Source organism: Eremomyces bilateralis (assembly GCF_010015585.1).
Source record: "Eremomyces bilateralis CBS 781.70 unplaced genomic scaffold P152scaffold_44, whole genome shotgun sequence".
Classification (NCBI taxonomy): Eukaryota; Fungi; Ascomycota; class Dothideomycetes; order Eremomycetales; family Eremomycetaceae; genus Eremomyces; species Eremomyces bilateralis.
Window position 1 is genome coordinate 43,363 of NW_022985110.1, and position 14,867 is coordinate 58,229.

At 50.1% G+C, this 14,867-nt stretch overlaps 4 protein-coding genes across 4 annotated transcripts; 3 read left to right on the plus strand and 1 right to left on the minus strand.

Moving 5' to 3' along the window:
• Positions 1-161: 161 nt before the first annotated feature.
• On the minus strand, positions 162-1,969 carry P152DRAFT_257686 (zinc carboxypeptidase). The gene is made up of 4 exons (XM_033674762.1): positions 1,453-1,969; positions 1,148-1,401; positions 990-1,101; positions 162-944 (listed from the first exon to the last, which is right to left on the minus strand). The coding sequence occupies exons 1-4, from the start codon at positions 1,772-1,774 to the stop codon at positions 355-357; spliced, it is 1,278 nt and encodes a 425-aa protein (XP_033529690.1). The 5' UTR covers positions 1,775-1,969; the 3' UTR covers positions 162-354.
• A 787-nt stretch (positions 1,970-2,756) lies between these two features.
• Positions 2,757-9,774, plus strand: P152DRAFT_462936 (DEAD/DEAH box helicase domain-containing protein). The gene has a single exon (XM_033680440.1). It carries the CDS (start codon positions 3,001-3,003, stop codon positions 9,646-9,648), a length of 6,648 nt encoding a protein of 2,215 aa, XP_033529691.1. The 5' UTR covers positions 2,757-3,000; the 3' UTR covers positions 9,649-9,774.
• A 1,046-nt stretch (positions 9,775-10,820) lies between these two features.
• P152DRAFT_375097 (uncharacterized protein) lies at positions 10,821-11,495 on the plus strand (the record flags this gene model as incomplete). The annotated part of the gene is made up of 1 exon (XM_033675597.1): positions 10,821-11,495. A coding segment is annotated over one exon (675 nt), but the record flags the coding sequence as incomplete, so codon positions are not given.
• Positions 11,496-12,505: 1,010 nt separating this feature from the next.
• P152DRAFT_444544 (putative oxidoreductase) lies at positions 12,506-14,816 on the plus strand (the record flags this gene model as incomplete). The annotated part of the gene is made up of 2 exons (XM_033677810.1): positions 12,506-13,018; positions 13,070-14,816. Exons 1-2 carry the CDS (start codon positions 12,867-12,869, stop codon positions 14,814-14,816), a joined length of 1,899 nt encoding a protein of 632 aa, XP_033529693.1. The 5' UTR covers positions 12,506-12,866.
• Between the last annotated feature and the right edge of the window lie 51 nt (positions 14,817-14,867).

Genomic DNA, 14,867 nt, shown 5'->3' on the forward strand with positions numbered 1-14,867 from the left:
GGATAGATAAATGGAGGGAAATCTTAGCAGTTCAATGACAAAGTACTCACTGACAGTTGATAAAGGTATTCCATTTGAAAACTTGTACCAAATCTCAAAAGTCGTGAACGCTTACCCGCGGGGTTGCTATGGAGGTCGGTTGAGTTTGCGGGGATCCTCGGTGCACGCAGTTCTCTGGGAAAACGGCAATTCTTCGTCTCCACTCCCCACAAGCAGCCCGATCTCGAAGCCGATACGGCAGGTTGTATTCGGTACTTGTCGGTATCTTTATTCGCGCCCGTTATATTGAAGTTTAGACGTGCGGGTTCCCAGCCCTCCAAGTGTCTCACCAGACGAGGATACTGATTCTCCTAGCTACATGTTTTCCAATAAATATTGAATTCCGGCATAGGACTCAATTGCTGTGGGACGAATTTGATTAGCTGGCAGAAGAAACCCATAGTTACCAGTATCCCTCAACTCTGCCGTGAATGCGAATGTCGTATTAGCGACGGCGTCCATGTAGTCCACACTTCCCCCGGAAACCTGATAGATTTTTGGACAGATCCGGCCCCCGTCGTATTGTTGTCCGCCTGCGGTTTTAACAGCAGCGGTCGCACCTTCAATCAGTTGTTGGTAGCGAAAGTCGTTCTGGGGGAAGACATCGCAAGAATACCCAAAAGGAGTCATCCATAGTTGGGCATATGCATGCCAATCCATGTACATCTGGATGCCGGTGGTATCACGTAGCTGAGTTGCGAATGATACCAATGCCTTCGTCTCAGGTGCAGAGTTTGCAGCAGTACCTCTATAATCTTGAGCGCAAGGGTCCGTAGATGCTCCATTCTGAACGTTCCACTGGAATGGCCAGTTTCGGTTGATATCGATTCCCTGACAAAAGGAGGACGAAACTGGCATACGGTTTTTCCTCCACATGCGCTCGTTGGTTTGACTGTACACGAAACCTGTAACGTTAGTATCAAGCGCCAAAGTCAAACACTGTAGCTTACCGTCTGGGTTCGAGAATGGGAACACATAAAAGTCATATTTGTCAAGCCAGCTCTTGACCTTCGCATCCGAGGAGTACATGGTGAGGAGATCGTAGGCAATATACTCATTTACCTACCAAATTGTTAGATAATCGTTGAGACGAAGCCTTGGCGCATACCATGGTCGTCACCCATTCCCGTGCGTGAACCGTTGACTGCATGATGATAGCTGGTTTTCCTTTGGACTGACCCCAGAAATGGATAGCAGTGATATCACGTCCCTCATACGTCTTCCCGGCAGAAAGAATCTCAGCCTTATCCGGGAACTGCGCAGCCAGGTCCGTCAAAAATGCAATATGATCGTTGTAGTTGTGATAGTTGTCGAAATAGGAATTCGACGAGACATCAGGAAGGGCATCGAGAGCGACCTTTGCTAAATGGGAATCAGTAGTTGACCGTTTACCGTGAGAGGTTGCAGCTTTACCATTGTAACGACCAGGCTGCTCTTCTTCTGCAATGGCATCAGCAACGTTGCCGACGAACACGGTCGTATCATATCCCAAGCTAAGGAACTCGTCCATCTGATCCGGAGCGACCATCACATCCACAAAAGGCTCTCCAATATTGTTAACATGCCACTCATCCAAGCCCATCTCGTGAAGTTTACTTTGCATTTCTGCAAAGTTTTCCCTGCTCTTCACGCGAAACACTTTGTGTTCATCATAGCTGACCTTGCCTGGCTTTGCCGCGAGAGGCGTCGCCACCGACGACGCCAACAAGACCGAGAGCAAGAAAATCGATTTCATGTTGAAGAATTGCAACCGCTCGAGAATCTTGAATGGCTAGTACGAAACCCGAGTCAATGGCCAAGTCCAAGGCTTGAGCAGCCAACAGGGTCTTGAAGTATCAGAATAATTGCATAGATGAATCAAAGCAAGAGCCTCATCAAATTAGATCGAACCTGTGCGGCGTTGAAGCAGACTTTAATATAAGATTGAGCAGACAGTAGAAGGTAGCGATTAGACAATCTTGATTATGATTTTCTTCCACATTATGACCAATTTGGCAGGTCTTGGGGTAGATGCAGGAAACGTAAATTTCCACCAGACAGTTGGTGCAAGGCAAACTCGACCTTCCAAAAGCGCTACGGCTCCGATGGGATCCCATGCCTTAACGGTTGGGGATCATCCAGCATAGGAAATCCTGTACTCGTTTGTGATGGAATAATTGGATTAGATCAAACGACTTGCAGAACAGACAAACAACCAGTGTCACTGCCTCAAGGTTACCATCTCTAGACCGTCAACGATACAAAATGGAAAACTGGGAACAATAATATGCCGAGACTTCGTCGAGATGCCGTGATACGGTTGAGAAAGATCATCCGGATGGCTGGACGCGTAGGAGTCAGTCACAGCGATCAAAACTGGGAATGGATGATAGTTCGCATTGCTGCGAGCGTCAAGTTGATAATGCTACATGGCAAAGGCATCACTGGGTGGGATTTGATGGCACTAAATGTTAGATGACAGTGTTATTATTGAAGAGTGCCATATTGACTTGGGCCGTTGCTGGATTGTTTCTGTTTAAGTTCATGCTCAGCAGTGAGCATTGGAGATTGATGAATCTTGAGTGAAGGGGACATACAACTGGCGCACGTGACATTGAACTCGTTATTCGAATTTTAGCCTTGATGCCTTACGGCCCACCTCTGCCTTGGCGCACTGCACGTGACTCACCCACACTTTCAAACTTCATCAAGTCCATCTTGAAATCATATGCGAATCACCAAAGCATGTTGCGCCTGTTGCGACAGCACACTGATACCCAATTCCATCTTCATCGAGCTGCAGAGAGCAGTCCACCTATTTCTGGTGCCTTTTTCCTTTTCATTCGCGTCTCTTTATTTCGAGTTTAGACGCGTTTCACGATTCGACGACCAAGAAACTGGGAGTGAATCCCAACCCACCACCCGACTTCCTGCCTAATATCCGCGAAACGCCATAATCAGGTCGTCGATATATCATTCAATATGGCGGACCAAAAGAAAGACAACCCGTTGGCGCAGTTCAAGTATTCGGCCATGTCGAATCTTGTTCTGCAGGCCGATAAAAGATTTGTGACAAGGCGTGGCGATGAGAATACGGGAGACCCCGAGTCGCTTGCCGGACGCCTCAATATCCGGGATATGGGCTCGAGAACCGCACGAGAAAGCGCACCGATGCTGAAAAAGCCACGAGGAGGTGTCGATGTGGAGCGGGGCAGCATTCGGGAAGGTCAAGACGTCCTAGAAAAGCAACAGAAGAAACGAAAGCGAGATGGACAACAGTCCAAAGGCGCGGGAATCTTGTCACAACATGATCTCCTTGTTGAAGACCTCAAATACCGACCTCGTACCACCGCAACTCAGGCCACTTACGACTTGATCACGACGATTGTAGGCAGGCATCTTGGTGATGTCCCGAGTCACGTCACTCGTAGTGCCGCGGATGCTGTCCTGGAGTATTTGAAAGACGAGGCATTGAAGGATTTTGACAAAAAGAAGGAAATCGACGATATACTTGGCGTCACTATGGGCTCGAAGGAGTTTAATGAGCTAGTCAATCTTGGGAAGAAAATCACCGACTACGATGCACAAGACGAAGACGAGGATATGGAGGATGCGGGTGAGGCCGAGGAAGGGGGAGATTTGGACGAACGGCAAGGCGTAGCCGTGGTCTTCGATGATGACGAGGAAACGGAAGAAACACAAGCCTTTGAAGTCCATGACGGGGATGAATCTGAAGCCGAGGACGTCACTGGTGAGGTCCCTGAGGAGACAATTGGAGGTGCCGAAGCTCCGGAAGAGACTGGCGAGGGCGATGAGATGGAGATCGGGGAAACGGTCATCACAACCGGCGGACGAGGCCGCGACCGAACACATGACCGATCTATTCCAGTACACGAAATCGACGCATACTGGCTTCAACGGCAAATCGGTCAAGTCTACGAAGACGCCCACGTCCAGCAAGAGAAAACAGCAGAGGCATTCAACATCCTTGCCGGTCAATCGGATGATGGTGAGGAGAAGGCTGCGCGAGAAATCGAGAACGACTTGATGGAACTCTTCGACTATGAGCATCACGAGCTCGTAGCTAAACTTTTCATCAACCGTGATCGGATCGTATGGGTTACCAAGTGGCGACGAGCAGCGGACCGAGACGAGCAAACTGCAGTCGAACGGGAAATGATCGCATCTGGTCACCGAAAAATCCTATCTGAAATTCGAGCTCGAGAAGGCGACGCTTTAGTTGATGAGCCTAGCAAAATCAAGATGGATCTCATGGAAGTCGACGTTCCGGAGACCAAGGGCAAGACCGTAGCCCAGCCTACGGAAGAGGGGTTGGTTGGTGGGTTGCAACCGAAACGACTCATCAACCTGGAGAATCTGGTTTTCGATCAAGGAAATCACCTCATGACCAATCCCTCAGTGAAGCTCCCCAAAGGAACCACCAAGCGCACATTCAAAGGCTACGAGGAGATCCATGTCCCTGCACCACTGCCCCGTAAAGACGCCAGCGACTTCCCTGACATGCCCACGTCGGAAATGCCAGCTTGGGCTCGTCAAGGATTTGGGTCGGCTTCCAAACTCAATCGAATCCAAACCAAGTGCTTCCCCGTCGCATTTGAAGGGGATGAGAACATGCTGATCTGCGCCCCGACAGGTTCAGGGAAAACGAATGTCGCAATGCTTGCTATCCTTCGGGAAATCGGAAAACATTTGAACCCGACCACCGGAGAGATCGATTACGACGCGTTCAAAATCATCTACATCGCTCCGCTCAAGGCTTTGGTGCAAGAACAAGTTGGCAACTTTGGCAAGCGGCTCGAACCACTCGGGATTCGCGTTGCAGAGCTTACTGGAGATCGCCAGCTCACGAAGCAACAAATCGTGGACACACAAATCATTGTCACTACTCCTGAAAAATGGGATGTCATCACACGAAAGGCAACCGATACGAGCTACACGAATCTGGTTCGTCTCATCTGCATCGATGAGATCCATCTTCTTCACGATGATCGTGGACCCGTCCTTGAAAGCATCGTCAGCCGGACTATCCGCCGGTCTGAACAGACGGGTGACAATGTGCGCTTGGTCGGGTTGAGCGCCACATTACCCAACTTCCGTGATGTTGCGGCATTTCTCCGAGTCGATCCTAAGCAAGGGATGTTCCATTTCGATGCGACCTACCGTCCGACCCCGTTGAAACAAGAGTACATTGGTGTCAGCGACAAGAAAGCGATTAAGCAGTTGAAAACCATGAACGATGTCTGCTACACCAAGGTGCTGGAACAAGTGGGAGCCCAACGCAACCAAATGCTCATTTTCGTCCACTCGCGAAAAGAGACGGCAAAGACGGCGAAATACATTCGAGATAAGGCCATGGAGCTGGACACTATCGGGCAGATTCTTCGCACGGATGCGGCGTCACGAGAAATCCTTCGTGAAGAAGCCGAAGGCGTTGCAAATGCCGATCTAAAGGATCTGATGCCATATGGGTTTGGGATTCATCATGCGGGCATGAGCCGAGCCGATCGAACATCGGTGGAAGACCTTTTCGCGGACGGTTCCATCCAAGTTCTAGTCTGCACTGCCACGTTAGCATGGGGAGTCAATCTTCCGGCTCACACCGTCATCATCAAGGGCACTCAGATCTATTCGCCGGAGAAAGGCAGCTGGGTTGAATTGAGCCCTCAAGATGTGCTGCAAATGCTTGGTCGAGCCGGTCGCCCTCAATACGACACCTTCGGGGAGGGTATCATCATCACCACCCAGACGGAGGTGCAGTACTACCTTTCTCTCCTGAATCAGCAATTGCCGATCGAATCCCAATTCATTAGCAAGCTGGCGGACAACCTCAACGCCGAAATTGTGCTTGGCACCATCCGGAATCGTGATGATGGTGTGGATTGGTTAGGTTACACGTATCTCTTTGTACGCATGCTTCGATCCCCGGGTCTCTACAGCGTCGGTGCCGACTATGAGGAGGATGAAGCCTTGGAACAAAAACGAGTGGATTTGATCCACTCTGCGGCGACGGTACTGGCGAATTCCCATCTCATTAAATACGACGCAAAGACGGGTCGGATCCAATCCACGGAGCTAGGCCGCATCGCTTCCCACTATTACATCTCGCATGCATCCATGGCCACCTACAATCAGCACCTTCAACCGTCGATTACATCTATCGAAATGTTCCGAGTGTTTTCTCTCAGCCAAGAGTTCAAGTACATCCCGGTACGGCAAGACGAAAAGCTGGAGCTCGCGAAGCTGCTTGGACGTGTGCCAATTCCGGTCAAAGAGAGCATTGATGAACCCCACGCGAAAATCAACGTTCTTCTCCAAGCTTACATTTCGCGCCTCAAGCTGGATGGATTGGCGCTCATGGCCGATCTGGTCTATGTGACACAATCAGCTGGCCGAATTCTTCGAGCGATATTCGAGATCGTGCTGAAGAAAGGGTGGGCGTCGGTTGCAAAAACTGCCCTGAGTCTCTGCAAAATGGCTGAAAAGCGAATGTGGCCGACGATGACCCCCCTTCGGCAATTCCCGAGTTGTCCGAGGGATATAATCCAGAAATCGGAACGAATTGATGTCCCTTGGACGAATTACTTCGATTTAGATCCACCTCGAATGGGAGAATTGTTGGGGATGCCAAGAGCGGGCAGGACCGTGTGCTCTCTCGTTCAAAAGTTCCCACGCCTTGAAATTGAAGCCCAAGTTCAACCCATGACAAGGACCGTCCTTCGCGTTCAATTGTCATTACGACCAAACTTTGAATGGGATGATGACGTCCATGGTCTCGCCGAGTTATTCTGGGTGCTCGTTGAGGACTGTGATGGAGAGGATATCCTCTTTCACGACCAGTTCCTCCTTCGAAAGGATTATGCCACGGCCGACACGAATGAGCACATCATGGAATTCACGGTCCCAATCGCCGAGCCGTTGCCGCCCAATTACTTCATCAGCGTCATCTCCGATAGATGGATGCATGCCGAAACACGTATTGTTGTATCTTTCCAACAGCTGCAACTTCCGGCCAAGTTCCCGTCTCATACCCAACTGCTTGACCTTCAACCGCTCCCCGTTGCGGCTCTAAAGCGTCCGGACTACCAGAAACTTTATGCTCACTGGGGACGGTTCAACAAGATTCAAACGCAAGTCTTCAATGCGTTATTTTCGTCCGATGAGAATGTCCTCGTGGGCTCCGCTGCCGGAACTGGCAAGACAGCATGCGCGGAGTTTGCTCTCCTACGGCACTGGATGAAGGCGGATGACAGCGCCACTCCAAAAGCGGTGTACGTTGCTCCGTTCCAGGAATTGATCGACATTCGACACAAAGACTGGCAGTCACGATTGGCATCGGTCCCCAACGAGAAAGAGATTGTGAAGCTCACTGGCGATGTGACGGCGGATTTGCGTCTTCTGGAGAAAGGTGACCTGATCCTTGCAACACCAGCGCAGTGGGATCTGATATCGAGATCGTGGCAGCGTCGAAAGAACGTTCAACGAGTCACACTCTTCATCGCGGACGATCTTCATATGATCGGTGGTCAGAACGGACATATATACGAGAGCGTGGTCTCCCGTATGCATGCGATGTCGCTGCAACTCGAGTCAGGGCTGCGAATTGTGGGTTTGAGCGTATCTCTGGCTAACGCACGCGATGTGGGAGAGTGGATCGGAGCGAACAAGCACACGATCTTCAACTTCAGCCCTCAAGTTCGCGCTGTGCCTCTCGAACTTCACATTCAATCGTTCACGATCCCACACTTTCCATCCTTAATGCTGGCCATGGTGAAACCGACATACAACGCAATCCTACAATTGTCCACCGACAAGCCCACCATGGTCTTCGTCCCCAATCGGAGACAAGCACGAGCAACTGCAGCCGACTTGCTGAGCTGCTGTGTTGCCGAAGATGAGGAAGATCGGTTTTTGTACGCTCCTCAAGAGCAGCTGGCGCCAATCCTGGAAAAGATTAACGAAAGATACCTGGCTGAATCGTTGTCTCATGGCATCGGCTACTTCCATGAAGCCCTCACTGATTTTGATAAAAAGGCAGTGGAACATCTTTTCCGAGTTGGGGCCATACAGGTCATGCTCGTTTCCCGAGATTCGTGCTGGGAAATTAATTCTACCAGCCACCTTGTCATCGTCATGGGCACCCAATTCTACGATGGTCGAGAGCATCGATACGTGGACTATCCGCTCAGTGAAGTACTCCAGATGTTTGGAAAAGCCGGACGGCCGGACATGGACAAGAGCTGTAAGGGTGTCCTCTTCGTCCCCCAAGTCAAACGAGAGTACTACAAGAAATTCTTGAACGATGCGTTACCGGTCGAGAGTTATCTTCAAGGGGAGATGGCGGATACATTTATCGCTGAAATCAGCGCGCGTGTGATCTCATCCACTCAGGATGCCGTCGATTGGACCACCTACACGTACTTCTACCGCCGTTTGCTCGCCAATCCAAGCTTCTACGGCCTCACCGACACATCTCATGAAGGCTTGAGTTCCCACCTCTCGGAACTAGTTGAGACAACGCTGAAAGAGTTGGAAGAAGCGAAAATGATCACCATCGAGGAGGATGAGGAAGGCGAAGATTCCATCGAACCGCTCAACCCCGCCATCATCGCTTCTTACTATAACATCTCCTTCGTCACCATGCAGACATTCTTGTTGTCGCTAAATGCGAAGACCAAACTAAAAGGCATCGTCGAGATCGTCACATCGGCTACAGAATTCGAGGACATTCAGATCCGACGACACGAGGACCACGTTCTTCGCCGGATCTACGATCGACTCCCGTACAAAATGGCGGAAGCCAGCTACGAATCGCCTCATTTCAAGGCCTTTGTTCTGGTCCAGGCACACCTGTCACGGATGGAGCTGCCGATCGATCTAGCGAAAGATCAAGAAGTCATCCTGTGCAAGATTCTCGGTCTCTTGAGTGCGTGTGTGGACGTTCTTTCCTCCGAAAGCCATATGAATTGTATCCAAGCAATGGAGCTCTCCCAAATGATCGTTCAAGCCACCTGGCACGACGGTCCTCTCAAGCAAATACCACACTTTGACGAGCGTGCGATCCAAGTCGCCAATGATGCAGGAGTCCACGATGTCATGCAGTTTATGGACTACATGGATCCAGATGAGAATCCGAACTATGAGGTCTTTGTGAAGAAACTCGGTTTCAACCGACAGCAGCTACAGGATGCTGCGAACTTCACGAATACCTCGTATCCTAGCATCGATATTGCCATGAAGGTGGAAGATCCGGATTCCGTCGCTGCCGGTGAGCCATCAGTTTTGAGTGTCACATTGGAGCGCCAGATCGATGAAGACGAGGTTCCGAACACGAAGGTGCATGCGCCCTTCTATCCGGGAGAAAAGATTGAGAACTGGTGGCTTGTTGTAGCCAACGAGAAGACGCAGAGTTCTTATGGCATCAAGCGGATCACGATAGAACGCAAGCTTCGCACCAAGCTTGAATTTACCGTGCCGGAACCGGGTCCAGTCGAGCTGACACTGTATCTCATCTGCGACAGCTACATTGGCGTTGATCAGGCCCCAACCTTCAAGGTGAATGTCGGCGAAGCGATGGATGAAGATGAAGAGGAAGATAGTGATGAGGAGTGAAGGAGTCAGAAGGACTGGCGCAGGGAAAAGTTAATGTACAAATACGTGCCAGGATAGACCGTCTGAATGATAAATCATGGATCAATTGCTCTGTTCCCGTACAATGTATGATATAACATTTTGGTCACATATTCAGATGGTAGTTTAAGTACGAATTCCATGCATGAGTCAGTAGGGCTTGTTAGCATCATTGGCTGGTCAACGCAATTAATACCAATTATTATTTAATACCGGAACATACTACACATCAAGTGCGTCACCTCTGGTCTCGCCCTCATCAATCATGTATCAAGCTCATTATTCAACCACGAGCCATGTCATACATTGTCCCAACCCACAGCATGGTCCAGATCTTAACACCTACCCAAAGTTAACTCCTCTTTGTTTTAGAATCATCAAACTGATTTCTTGTTCCCTGTACCACGTCACACCAATCACCCATGGACGTGCGAACTCAGGTGTGTTCATGGTTTTCGAGGGCATAATCTCGTCCGTCAATTGACAAGACCGCTTTCCAGGGCTATCGACACGGTCAACGTCCTTTCGACTAGAGAAGTCATCCATTCTCTGTGCCAATCCATAGTACTCGAACCAACGGCAGCACAATGGTGGGACTGTGGCAGAGTCCTCATTCACGATCGCACCCGAAACCGTCCTCCCAGTCCTCTTCCTCTCCATCCACGCCGGGGAAGCGAAATCGTCTACATCACCGAATGTCGTTCCAAGAATTTCCAACAGTGCGCATGGTCAGTGATGGGCCGCCTTCGCCAGAGATAAAAACGCGACATAGAAATAGTCTCTCGGTCTCAGGACATTCTCATGAACGGAATGGTGGATCGATCGGCAATAGCGAAAAGCCAGCTTTCCCCTTACCGATACGTGAAGGCTTACCCACGATACCGACCACATCACCTATCATCCTCAGAGACATAGCTGGCGGTTCTCCACCCAGGGATCCTGCGTCTACGAATACTTTTCTTTCGAGCGATCACAACTCACTCTCATCCCCGAAATCCTCTTCATCAAGAGACTCCCCAATCATCAGTGATTCAACCCGACGTCTAAGCATCAAGAACACCCCCGAAGGTGCTCCATCTTCGCCAGTTCTTAGTAACGGAGTTAGTACTTCACGGACCTTCGGCGCCATAATATCACCACCCACTATAACGGAATCGACGCGGTCATCTCACATCATATCACGTTTGACATCGGAAGTTGAAGGACTTCGTCGCAACCTGAATTCTGTACAAGCGCGGCACGATGAATCACAGCGGAACTTATCCACCGCCCGCCAGGTCATCCAATCGCTGCGGGCTGAGAATGAGAATCTGGTACACATGAGAGAAACAGAGACAAAGATGCTGGGACGGAGAGATAGAAAGATCGGGGAGATGAAAGAGCAGCTGGAACATGAAATTGCACGACGCATCAAAGCTGAGGATGCCGTACAAGACCTAGGTACACAGCTCAACGAAACAAGGCAGAGTTCGCACAAGGAGGTCGCCGACGCCAAGGAAGCTCGCGCACATGCTGATGCACAGTATGCTGCAGTCACCAGTGGCTTCGATGGGTTGCGGCGTGAGGTAGAACGGCTCCGTCAAAGACTGGAGGAGGCGCGGGCTGAGAATGCCAAGGATGCCGAGAAGTTGGACATGTTGGAGATGGTCCATGAGATGCAGGCGACAGCCATCCAACGACATGAAGAGATTGCAAAGAGAATGGACATGGTGGTGAAGAACTACGGACAAGCATCCGACGTTTGTCAAGAGAAGATGGAGGGGCTTGAGCTCATCCAGCAGGAAATGGAAGAAACTCGAGATCGAATGCGGTGGGTAATGCGCGTGCAGGGGAGTCGGAGCCCAGAGCAGTTGAGTGCATGAACTGAGTCGAAAGCTTTTTCACAGCATGTGGAGAATCCGGATCGAATACCTGGTTCCGAAATATTATTGGGACGAGCAACGCGTCCTATGGTAATGACATGCATGGAGGCGTTGATAGGGAACTTGGGGGCATAGATACCAATACGGGCAGACTCAACGACTACAGGTAAATGCCAAACGAGCATTATGCCACGATTTCGGCAACTGCCAGCCTCATACAGAGCTAATGGCTTGTAGGCTTTCTTATGAAATCCGATAATTATATTCCAGTTAGCAATAGTTGGAAATGGTCCAAGTTAACGCTCCACTGAGTAGTTCTATTCCCAGTAGAAGATGCATCATGGACACCACCACTGAACTCAATCGTTTTCATCATCCCTTCCTTCAAGTTACATGGAGGCCCAACGAGTGAACATAAGGCGAATACAGTTCTCCTTTTCCGTAGGCTGGAGGACGTCAAAGCTGAAAGAAGACTGAGGGAGGCCGGGGCTAAGAGAGGACCGGGAACCACGATGTGTATAGGCGGACCGCGGATGGGGTTTGCATGAGAGATTACCAAGGACGAGGCGCATACCAATCGTGCCTTCATTGAGCCTTTGACTTAATTGTGGTCTGTCGAATTGGTAGGTTGGATTGTTGAAGGGGCTTCCGTTGAAAGTTTCCAAAAGACTGAAAAGGGAGGGTATAGGAGGGAAGGTATGGAAGGGAATGTGTAGGAGGGTATCATGTTCCGGGGTCTAATCTTCCAGTGTCCTGGATGAAATGTAGCGTTACCGTAACTACCTCTATGTTCGGGGACCAGCGCTTAATCGGGCCGTCTTTTACTTCTGATTCGTATGCTCTAAGGAGGTAAGAGACAGGTCGTCCTAATGAATGTCCGTACACAGGGAGCGGTGAAGCCTGCATGTACATTTCTGCAATAAGAAATGAGCATGTCAGAATATTATTCTCGCGATCTGGTAGATTGTAGTCGAGATTATGTCTCCTGAATCGCGTTCGAATTCACAGAACCTTCGACCAACTTGCGGTTAGAGTGAGATTTGCGGTGGCGTCTTGTGACAGGTTGCATGTCGGCATATGAAATCTGCTTAGCAAACTGGATACTGGATAGAAGTCTAAGACACCAGATCGATTCTTAAGGGAGCAAGTGAAGAAAAATATCCTGTGGCGTGAGGATCACACCTCCATCCAGATTATTCCCACAAGACCCTGGAAGATTCTTTTGACTCCAAATACACCCTATTGTTTCCCCCTCCATATTAAATATCCTGCAGCATTGCCAACTCCAGGCAATTGTATACATGTTCACGAGACAGATTGCCCATCCAATCTCAAAAAATGAAGCGTGAGAGAGATTCCACCGACGCCGATCCAAATGCGACAATCAAAAAGCGCCAGACCTGTGCTACCCCGAAGCAGGACTTCCGGGATGACCTTTTCGACGCCCAGACATTGAAATCATATCAGGATAGCTACGCCAATTCCCAGCCGTATATTCCCCATTCTACTACTTTTACAGCCATATACTGATTTGATCGTAGCTACAAGCATGGCGTCCTTTCCAACCTCGTGCAACCTACACTTCTCCGCCAAGTGCGAGACGAAATTCGCAATCAGATCTCGTTCACTCCCAAAGAAACCGACATTTACAAGATCCACCAATCTGGTGACCTGGCAAATTTGGACGGACTCGATGACGGTTCCTTGAAGGATCTCCCCGCCCTCTTGAAGCTTCGCGATGCGTTATACTCCCCGGACTTCCGCAATTTCATCTCGAGCATTTCTCAATCGGGGCCATTGAGTGGCGCAAAGACGGACATGGCAATCAACGTATATACTCCAGGATGTCATCTCCTATGTCATGACGATGTTATCGGCACGAGGCGAGTCAGCTATATCCTGTACCTGACGGATCCAGACCAACCATGGAAGCCTGAATGGGGCGGCGCACTACGGTTATATCCCACCCATAAGGAGAAGCGTGAGGACGGAAGTCAAGTGAAGATACCCGACCCAGAGTTCGACGTGGTCATCCCTCCCGCCTTCAACCAGCTGTCCTTCTTTGCAGTTCAACCGGGTGAAAGCTTCCATGACGTGGAGGAAGTGTACTTTGCCGATTCCGAAACCTCGGAAGACGATGGCGGTCGAGTTCGGATGGCAATCAGTGGATGGTTCCATATCCCTCAGCCTGGAGAGGAAGGATTCGAAGAAGGGCTTGAACAACGTCTAGCGGAAAAGAGTTCTCTCGCTCAACTGCAGGGCAACGCCAGCGAATTCGACCTACCTCAACCTGCGTGGACAAGTTTGGATGCGAAGGAAGAGACTCTTGTGGAAGAAGATGATGAGGAACTGAGCGAGGAAAATTGCGAATTCCTGGTGAAGTACCTCAAAGCCGATTACTTGGTTCCTGAAACGGTGGAGGAACTGAACTCCATGTTCGTGGATGAGTCTTCTCTTCGGGTCGGTCAATTCCTGTGCCCAGCTTTTGAGTCTCGTCTACGGACGTGGGTCGAAAAACGGGATGGATATAGCTCTGGCCAGCGAGCGGGTGATTTGAACCATTTCAACCTCTCTCGCCCGCCACATAAACATCGGTATCTCTATCGTCAACCATCACAGAGCAGCGGGCAAGATACCGACGCGCCATTGGACGAGCTTGTCAATCATCTCTTCCCGTCTAGACACTTCCGCAAATGGTTAAGCCTTGTCACTGGTTTCTCTACCACGGGTCTGGATTGCCTCATCCGCAGGTTCCGACGGGGATTGGATTACACCCTGGCAACCCAATACGAGGAGGACGACCCTCAGTTGGAACTATGCTTGTCTCTCTCTCCATGGAAGCAATGGGAAGAAGAGAACGACGATGAAGACGACATGGAAGTTGAGGCTGGGGAAGACAACAATGGTACAACCCATAAGGTCAAGGATTCGGCCCAACAACCCAACGGCAAGGATAAGGATTCCAACAAACCCGAGAGTTATGGTGGGTATGAAATCTATCTGGCTGGTGACGAAGAGGAAGAAGAGCAAGACGCGGGTGAGGTGCCAACGAGCATGACTGGTGCTGGAACGAGAAAGTCTCGGCAAGACCCTGCTATTTACCGAAGCAACGATGCCGATGACGATGACGGGGTGTTATTCAGCATGCCCGCAACATGGAATCAATTAAGTATCGTTTTGAGGGATCAAGGCACCATGCGTTTCGTCAAGTATGTGAGTCAAGCTGCTGGTGGGGACCGATGGGATATCTGTGCGGATTACAAGGTGCAGGATGATGCAGATGATTAAAAAGATGTGAAAGGGCGACCTCAATGCATTAAATCTATAAACGGATCGGTG

What these genes read in the sequence shown, in the direction of transcription:
- P152DRAFT_257686 (XM_033674762.1), bottom strand. Translation starts at nt 1,774, where the DNA reads ATGAAATCGATTTTCTTGCTCTCGGTCTTGTTGGCGTCGTCGGTGGCG. An exon ending in GCAGCCTGGTCGTTACAATG is followed by an intron (nt 1,402 to 1,452) that starts GTAAAGCTGCAA and finishes ATTCCCATTTAG; the next exon opens with CAAAGGTCGCTCTCGATGCC. An exon ending in GGGAATGGGTGACGACCATG is followed by an intron (nt 1,102 to 1,147) that starts GTATGCGCCAAG and finishes ACAATTTGGTAG; the next exon opens with GTAAATGAGTATATTGCCTA.
- P152DRAFT_462936 (XM_033680440.1), top strand. Translation starts at nt 3,001, where the DNA reads ATGGCGGACCAAAAGAAAGACAACCCGTTGGCGCAGTTCAAGTATTCG.